We start from the raw sequence: 9,305 nt of genomic DNA on the forward strand, positions 1-9,305 counted from the left end.
TAAAAAAAAAAACTCTATATTTTTTGTAAAATTTCTCATTTTGGTCAGGTACTATATTCCCGAATTGTTTAATTGTATATCTGTATTTCTTTTCCTCTTTAATACATATTATTTATTTATTTATTTGTTTCTTTGTTTGTTTGTTTGTCTGTTTACAAATAAAGTTTATTGGGGTGTCATGGGTTAATACAATTTTATAATTTTCAGGTATACATTATAATTTGACATCTGTATATTCTATTGTGTTTTTACCACACAAAGTCCAGTGTCCTTCAGCTCTCATATATTTGATATCTTAACCACTTCATCTCCCCCTATCCCTCTACACTGAACCCCCTTTACCCCGTCTACCTCCCCACTTCGTCCTCACCCAACTAGTAACCACTAGTTCATAGTCCTCTGGTAACTACCAGCCTATAGTCCATGTCTATTAGTCTCTCTTTCCCTGCTTATTTGTTACTTTTAGGTTTTTAACCCACATATAAGTGATATCATATGATTTTCAACTTTTTCTGTCTGGCTTATTTAGCTTAGCATGATTACTTTGAGGACTATCCGTGTTGTTGCAAAGGGCAGTATTTCATCTCTTCTTATGGCTGAGGAATATTCCATTGTATATATGTACCACAGCCTCTTTAGCCAATCGTCTATGGTAGGACACTTCGGTTGCTTCCATGACATGGCCACTCTGAATAATGCTGCTATGAACATCGGTGTGCAAATATCTTTCGAATATGGGTTTTCACGTCTTTGGGGTAAATACCCAGTAGACAAATTGTTTGATCATACGGTAGATCAATTCTTAGTTTGTTGAGGAACCTCCATACTCTTTTCCATTGTGGCTGTACCAATTTGCAGTCCCACCAGCAGCGTATGAGGGTTCACATGGGTTCACATTACAGCTCTATAGGGTAGCCCCTCTACGATGTCAAGTCCAAGAATCACTCTCCCACTCCCCACCTACATACAGACCCTACACCTCCTGGCCAATGAGAAGCCCAAGAAAAGTTTATTGGTGGAATAAATGAGTTGCGAAAAGAGAACCCAAACTTTTTAGCAAATAGGAGTTAATTAATCCACTTATGTTTGGCAAGGAAATTCTCCAGTACAAGGTGCAGATGGGGTCTTCCCTAGTCTTTGAAATCCTCACCTTACTCTGCGGATCCCTAGAATTCAATCAATTGCTCAGAGGACAAGACAGTTATTTTTTCCCTTTTAAAAGAAGACTTTAGAGTTCAGGAGTTACAAGGGGTTTTTTGGGGGAGTGGGCGGTGCTGGTGGGGATGGGGAGGAGGTGACACCTTCTCTGAGACCAGGGTAAGCACCGGGCTTGGGCACACACTACAGGAAGTCTGGGACTGGTGGGGAGGAGCTGGAATGTGTTAGCTGGTGGAAACCCAGACTGATGAGGAGGGCCAGGATTGGGAGGACAGGCAGGACTCAGGTGAGGAAAGCAGGTAGCGGGGAAGGGAGGGATTTTAACGGGAGGGCCGGGACTGGGAGGGAAGAGCTGGGCGAGAGGGTGGGTAACGGAGAGCTGTGGGGAAGGGCTGGCGGGAGAAGCAGGACCACAGGACAGGAAAGGAATAGGGCCCCAGGGCCTGGGCTGGTCTAAGTGAAGGGGATGGGACGGGGCGGAAGAGGAGGAGCTCGGGGAGGGGGCGAGGGGTTGGAGAGAGGCTGGACCCGCGCGCCTGGGGAATAAATGCCGAGGCCCGTGAGTGGTGCTCCAAGCGTCTGCTTTGCTTCCCTCGTCTCTCTTCTCAAGTCGCTCCACCTCGCGTCCCCTCGGAGCCGACCATGGCAAGATCCCTGCGAATCGCGCTGCTCCTGATGGCCACTTTGGTTCTGGCCCTGGCTTTGGCGGTGAGTCCCGCGGCCAGCGCGTACCAAGGCAAGACTCGCCTAGTGGGCGGCCTGGAGGACGCGGACGTGAACGACGAGGGCGTGCAGGAGGCACTCGACTTCGCCCTAAGCGAGTACAACAAGGCGAGCAAGGACGCCTTCCACAGCCGCGTCATACGGGTGGTGCGTGCCCGCAAGCAGGTGCGTCCCTGGGACCGGGTGTCGGGGCTGCGGAGCAGGCAGGGCGACCGGGATGCGGGGAGCCTGCACCGCGAGAGGGCGGAACCTGCGCCTGGGAGGCTGTGGCATTCCGTGACGTAGCCAGACGCGCTACTGCCTGCCGCACTCGCGGGAGAATCTACCTCTAAGGCCCTGGAAGCTCTCCAGATGGGCCCTAGACGCTGACACGCCCATGTTTCTCAGCCAGGCAGTTTCCTGTCTCCCACATCCCTTCGCGGACTTGTCCCCAGGAGTGCCCCTGGGTCCCGGACACTCCTGGTTGCCGCCCTGCTCTTCATTTCTGTTTTCAAGCACCAGCCTAGCAAGGAGAACTTGGCTTGGGGTCAGGGTCCCTGTCTAGCCCACTTAGCCTAATGGGACTGGGGGCTCAGTGTGAGCTGGGAACCAAACGACCATATGCCAAGGAAAACACGTACACCTGGTTAGCCCCTCCCTCCCACTGAATGATTTTTTAAGCGGTTTCTTCCTTTTAACTTTGCATTTTGACATAATTTCAGACTTACAGAACCCTTGTAAAATTAGCACTTAGATTCTCCGTAGATCCTTCATCCAGATTCCTCAAACGTTAAAATTTTGTCCTGTTTGCTTTATCTGCCCGCCTCCCTCCCTCCCCACGTGTGTGCATGGGTACATGTGTGCCTTTATTTCTCTGAACCATTTGAGAGTATATATTTCCCCCAAACAAGGGCATTCTCTTATATGATGACAGTACAATTTGGAAAATCAAGACTCAACACTGACATTTATCTAATGCACAGACCTTATTCAGATGTCCTTCATCGTCCCAGCAATATCCTTTATAGCCAAGAACACTCCAGGGTCATATGCTCCAGCCACTGTCCTGCACCGTCCTTTCCCCTGCAGCAGCCTATCTGTTTCATGACCTTGGCATTTGTGAAGAGTCCAGCCAGTGTTGTGTAGACTGGTGCTCCGTTTGGATTGGCCTGAGGTTTCCTCAAGATGAGATTCGGGTCATGCAGAAGAGACATGTTCTTCCAGTCTCTCAGCAGGTGCCTGTAAACCAACCTCCATGTCCTCCATGTGCAGTGGTATCTGGGGCCAGCAGGCACTCCAAACATCCTCCCTGAGGTAGGGCCCTCACTGCTTCCCTAGTCACCCCGAAGGTGTCAGCAAACAAAGGAGTCCTGGATCTGGCCTGTGGCCAGGTAGATGCCACGCAGAGGGTGTCGCACAAGAATCCAGACCTGCCTAGAGATCCTAGAGGAAAGGCCCTCGGAGCGTTGCTTCCCTCTGCAGGTCCCACCCATGGAACATGCTCTAGGCTGTGAAGTTTCATTCTGCACCTTGAGACGGGTGTCCACCACCAGCAGCCAGAGGTAGTTGAGTGCCTGCTGGGGTAGACAGGAGCACACCTGACCCTGCCTCTGCCAGCCCACCCCGAAGTTCTGGCCAGATAAGGAAGGCAATCAAGTTCAGAAAGGGAAGAGGAGAGCTTCAGGGAGGACTACTGGGCTTTGCGCTTGTCCTTGAAGGAAGGCTAGGATTTAGACCAGCTGGCCTGCTTCGCACTGGAGAGCAGAACATAGCCACACGGCAACAAAGTGTGGTGCTGCATGCCTGGATTTAGGCCTCGTTTCTACCTTCTCTTGAAATTTCAAACAGTGAGTCAAGATCAGACCCATATCTCCTGCAGCAGTCAGCTGGCACTGTCCCTTTGGATGGGACGTGCACTCCCTGCTCACCAGGTCCCCGCGAGCCTGCTCCTCTCCAGGATGACACTAGCTTGGCACTTCTGGGAAACTGATACCAGAGGAATCAGGGGCCTTGATTGGGATCCACCAGGCAGATTCTAGAGCCTGGTCGCGGCCCGTCATCCTAAGATTCTCCGAGTTCTCATTAGGTGTGTCTTGGGAGTGCCTCTGTGAGGACAGCCTTCACTTCTGTAATTTCAAATGTAAAGGACACATGTTTGACACACTTTAGATATGTTCCCATCACAAGGAACTCTTAAAGGCATCTTTTATTGACCTCAAACATCCCTGTCCGTGTGTGTACGTGTATGAGAACGAGAGAGAGACTGAAACGCATCTCATTTCCTGCCACTCAGGGGATGAGTAAACCTGGTTACATGCAATGAGAGTCAGTATGGCTTCACACCACCAACTGGACTGTAGCTTCAAGGTCATTATCACGTTAGTCTTCCTGAGGCATATCTAGCCCAGACTCAGGCAGAGCTGTCACTTTGCCTTAGTCCTTGCCCCAGATCTTGGCGCTGGCACAGTTGACTTGCTGACACCCTTGCTGGCTCCCCAGAGCTGCGCCTTCAGTTCCTGGGCCAGTTAATGGAGTTTTGGTGTCTGGCTTCCATCTTCCATTTTCCTGCCTCTCTTCCTACTAGGCTGCATGACGCACCTTGTTGGAGCTGCTGTGTAAACAAGTTACAAGTTGGGCCTGGGGCACAGCACCTTGGACACTAGTCAGAAGTTGGCTCAGTACCGCCTGGGTGCCAGGCAGTGGATGATGGCCCTAGGCACAAAAGCAGAAAGGTTTTGTGCTTTTGTGACATGGGCCGGTGTTGAAAGGCAATCATACTCTTCACATGCATAGGAGGTGGCTGGCACGAACTACTTCTTGGATGTGGAGATCGGTCGAACCACGTGTACCAAGTCCGAGCCAAACTTGGCCAGCTGTCCCTTCCACGCCCAGCCACAGCTGAGGAAGGTATGTGCCTAAAGTGGGCCAGGGACCAAGCATGCAGGCCAGAGGTGTGGGGGTGTTCCTGTGGGAGTGTGTCATGTGTGAGTGGTGTGGCATGAGTGGGTTGTGTGGGTGTTGGATAGGTGTGGGGGTTAAGGGTGCGTGTGCGGAGGTGCCGAATTTAAATTTTTAGGTGGCTTTAAGCTGGGTTATTGGGGCACCACGTGCTTGGGGATTGCCTGCTTTGTGGAAGAAGCAGCTGGAACAGATTAGAGGGAATTAGAGGCCTGTAGGGGGAGAAACCCTCCCATGCTGCCCTGCTCACTAAACATCGAACTCTCCAGCGATCAGCAGGGCTGGTTCTTGGAAGCTCTCAGCCTCTCGTCATCCCTCAAGCCCCACAGCCTGCCTCAGTAGACCTGGGTCTTTCCCTCTGAACCTGTGTTAGTGCTGGCCCACTAGAGGTGGAGGGAACTTGGGGGCATGGCGTGCACCCTCTGGGGCTGTGTGGCCTTGCGTGGGCTGCTCCTTAAAGGGCTGTGCTGGGGGGAGCAATAGTGTAGAATCCTGTGGGGGTTGGGGTGCAGGATGCCATCTCTTAGACTTGGAGTGATGGGAGGGATGATAGGGAGGGCATTGCTGAGTCTTGGTTAGTAGTCTGGGGCTGGGGTGGGGAGTAGTCTGGGTCTGGGTCTGAGAGTCCCACCAAACAACCACAATTCCTGACCCGCACATCTGCCATCTCCTGTTGGACAATTTCCTTTTTTACTGTAACCCTACCTGACAATCCCTCTCTCTTCCCTTTTGCAGAAAGCGCTGTGCTCTTTCCAAATATACACTGTCCCCTGGATTGGCGAGATCTCCATGGTGAAGTCCAGCTGCCAGGCTGCATAGAGGACATGTAACAGGCTGGGCCACCCTGAGTGCCTCTCACTTGCACCCCTGCCCCTCCACCCCATAGAGTTCCTAAGCCTTAGATGGGCGACCCCAACCTGGTGGAGTCCCCTCAGTGTGCCGGCCCCAGAAGCCAAATAGAGAAGGCTTCTTGAGCAGCTAAGTGGCTCTAACTCGTTTCTTTCTTTTAATTGCTTTCCAGGTGTACCTGTCCCTGGTGCACCTGTTTTACTCCTACTTTGCGCAATAAAGAGTAACATAGCTGCTCCTTGAGTGTTTCGTTGTTTTGGGGATGTGCCCGAAGGGTTTAGACAGTTACTTTATGAAGAGCTCCTCCTTATCCTGCTGGCTCTGGAGGGAGGAAGAGGGGACGGGAGCTGACACACAGAGCCACGGCGGGCACGTCAGGAGAATGTGCTGCCCCATTGCAGATGACTGAGTTTGGGAGGCTGCAAACCCAGGGCTTTGGCTGTGGTGGCTCCTGATAATCGGATAAGAAAGAGAAGGGGTCCTGGGCTGCTGACCCTGGAGGCTCGGCTGCTGCCTTTGAAAAGCCAATGAGCAAGGGCTGGACAAGAGGAAAGGTTCAAATGAAACCCTTATAGCCCAGGGCCTCCTTCATCAAGGTTCTGCAAGACCATAGCTTTCAGTCAGGTATGCTGAGCTGATCAGGCCCTGGGACTGATGTGATTGTTCGGGTTCCCTGGAGACTAAAGAAATAATGCTTTAGGTCTGCTTTTCCTCACAAGAGACTAGGCACCAACAAGGAGTCCAAGACTAAAAGTATGCGTGTGTGTGTTTGTAACTGATTGGGGAATTGCCAGTCAAAATCAAAGTCAGTCAAGGTCAGCTTCGGTCTTGAAAAAGAGTGAACGCAGCACCTTCTCCGATATGTTCCTAGGGAGCTGTGGTCTACAAGGATTTTAAGGACTTATACCTGCCAGCTCTTTTCAGGGACCCCATTGAATACAAGTCCCTGTGTAGAGCTTCACGTGAGAAATGTGGAATTTAAAACGTAACCAGGACGGACATACAGTGGGCTTTCTTCTTGTTCTAAGGGCTTTGTAATTAATAGGGAATATGTCACCTCTTTGTGTCACCGTCATTCCACACAGTAGAGGATATTTAGTGCCCCAAATAGGAAAGATCCGGTCCTAAACAACAGACAGCTAAACACAGCCCTGCTCCCTGCACTGTCCTTACAGTGCTGGCTTCCTCTGGGGTACGGGGTAGGAGTGGGGTCTTTTCTCAGGATGATACTGCTGGGGTGAGTTATGCACACTTTGCCACTCACGGCTGTGTGGATAAAACTCACGTGGCTCTGCTGGGAACATGGAACAAGAAATAACAAAGAGGACCCACACACCCTGCTTCGGGGCCCAGCGCCCCACATGCCACTGCTTTACCTTGCAAAGCTAGAACCAAGAAAGCCAGGAAGAGGGTGGGGATTGTCCCCCTCCAGCGTTCCTCCCTGGTGACAAGTCGGCTCCGAATGTTTGAGCCTTGTCTCATCTTCACGCTCACTGCAGACTTTATTTAAGGAAAGGGATTTGGCATTCGAGAGGTGAGGCACTGCCCACAGGCCGTGAACTGGGGAGATTTTCGTCTGGGCTCTGAGGGTGGGTGGGGAGGGGAGAAGGTGTGACCGGACTTGGGGATAACACGTTTCTGTTCGGGGACGGGACGGGTGTTGTCGAGCTGACTGGATAGAAGTGGTGACCTGGGGTGGAAGCCTCCTTATAGGGTTGCCTTGGAGAGAGATCTTGATTTTTACACAAGCAACCAGCATCCAGGCACTGCAATGAAATGCTGAGCCATGACTTTTGCGCACTTCCAATTCAATTATCTTTTCCTCGTGGAAGTTGGAGATAGGGAGATGAGGGGCAGGGAGAGTGTAGGGAGAGAGGATTGCAGGGAAGGGGCTGAGCACACAGCTCAGTCCACCTACGCCTCCCCCACAGCCCCGTGCATCTTCTTCGAACACCCAGGCCTTCTGTTACACAGCCCACACCACAGGGGTTCCCCCTCAGATGGGGGTGGAGGGCGGACCTGTGGATGCAGAGACTGGGGCTCTGGGAGAGGTGATGTGACCCAGAAGGCTTTCTGACCTGATCGACTCCGAGACCAGTGTATCTTGTAGGGAAGCACAGCCCTGCAACTTTTACTGCATGGTTTTACTTTGGTGATTATTTATTTTAAATGTAAGTATAAGTGTATAATGTATATAAAATATCCATATTAATAGATTTAGCACAGTGCCTGGCTCTGAATAAACACTCAATAGGATTTAGATATTTTTTTCATTGAGCTAATGATATGTTGAGGTGGTTGAAAACACAGTCCCACATTCTCCTTGCATGGAGAAGTGGGGTCTGTGAGCTACCTCTTGACTCTGGGTGGCCTTGTGATTGCTTCAACCGGAAATTGCGGGGAAAGTGACCTGCAACCTGCACGGTGGGGTCAGAGAAGGCCCCGGGGCTTCTGGCAAGCTCTTGGACATTCGCCCCGGGTAAAAACTACGTCCATATGAGAAGCCCCACTTCCCAAGACCACCATGCTGGAGAGGCCCCTGCACTTGTCTGCTTGACAGTCCCAGCTGAGCTCCTGGCCAAAGCCGGCATCACCTGCCAGGCAGGTAAGTGGGCCACCATGGATGTCCAGCCCAACTGATCTCTTAGGTGACTGTGGCCCCACTGTTATTTGACCGCAGTCATATGAGAGCCCCCAACGAAGAACTGCCAGGCTGCTCCTTTCCCAAATTGCTGGTCCACGAAACCACGAGCAAGAGAAAATGGTTGTTGTATCACACCTTCAATTGCTAGGATGACATATCACACGGCAGTAGTGTCTGTGACGTAGCATGCGCGTGTATGTGTGAGTGTGTGTGTGTACAGGTACACATTGAAGGCTGGGAAGCCCATGGACCCTGGAGCCAGATGTCCTGGGTGAGAATTCCAATGCCTGTGTGACCTGGGCAAGCTCCTTACCCTCCCTGAGTCCCACTCATCATCAATAAGAGGACAATATGAGCCCCTTTCTCTTGGGGTTATGGGAATTCAATTTGTTTACATCTGTAAGGAACCCAGAATAATTCAGCTTGTTACACAAATAGATATTAGTATTCCAGTTATGCTGTTAACAGATTTTATTTTATGTGGTGACTCATAAGAGTTTAATGTCACTTTTTGAAATGATGTTATTAGTCACTTCTATTTTTTTCTGAGAGATTTCCAAACCTGCATCTAAAGGCCACCGTGTGTACAGCAAAGTTTTAGTGTCATAGGTCATTTTCTGCATATCAGTTTTAAATCTAGCTGAGTTTATTTTCCTGTGCCAACTATTCCATTTCAGATATGTTCTGTTAATATATGTGTTAGGTAACGACAATTCTCTTTATCGTTTGCTGAAATTTATTTCTGAATACATTGAATTTATTCTTCCAGATGAAATTTTTCTCCAAGTTCCCAAAGTAGAATTACTGTGTTTTGAACTAGAACTATTTTGAATTTATATTTCAATTTGGCAAAAAGAAAAAACAAAAGACATTTAGTCCCTAAGCTTTTCATTTTAGAATACCACATGTCACATGTTCACGCTCTTATTATGTCCTCCAGTCATATAACATAACTTGTTATACACCTTTCATATTTTCTGTGAAATTTATGCCT

General features: G+C 50.1%; 1 protein-coding gene across 1 annotated transcript; it reads left to right on the plus strand.

The window, feature by feature from the left end:
- The first annotated feature begins 1,639 nt into the window (after nucleotides 1-1,639).
- Nucleotides 1,640-5,901, plus strand: LOC120587005 (cystatin-C-like). The gene is made up of 3 exons (XM_039843629.1): nucleotides 1,640-2,046; nucleotides 4,654-4,767; nucleotides 5,554-5,901. Exons 1-3 carry the CDS (start codon nucleotides 1,801-1,803, stop codon nucleotides 5,635-5,637), a joined length of 444 nt encoding a protein of 147 aa, XP_039699563.1. The 5' UTR covers nucleotides 1,640-1,800; the 3' UTR covers nucleotides 5,638-5,901.
- Nucleotides 5,902-9,305: the final 3,404 nt, after the last annotated feature.

The sequence above is a fragment of the Pteropus medius genome, unplaced genomic scaffold, assembly GCF_902729225.1.
Source record: "Pteropus medius unplaced genomic scaffold, Ma_sr-lr_union100, whole genome shotgun sequence".
Taxonomy (NCBI): domain Eukaryota; kingdom Metazoa; phylum Chordata; class Mammalia; order Chiroptera; family Pteropodidae; genus Pteropus; species Pteropus medius.

Excerpts from the sequence above, each read along its gene's own strand:
- LOC120587005 (XM_039843629.1), top strand. The coding sequence starts at position 1,801 with ATGGCAAGATCCCTGCGAATCGCGCTGCTCCTGATGGCCACTTTGGTT. Across the intron at positions 2,047-4,653 it reads TGGTGCGTGCCCGCAAGCAG|GAGGTGGCTGGCACGAACTA; the intron begins GTGCGTCCCTGG and ends TCACATGCATAG. Across the intron at positions 4,768-5,553 it reads CCCAGCCACAGCTGAGGAAG|AAAGCGCTGTGCTCTTTCCA; the intron begins GTATGTGCCTAA and ends TCCCTTTTGCAG.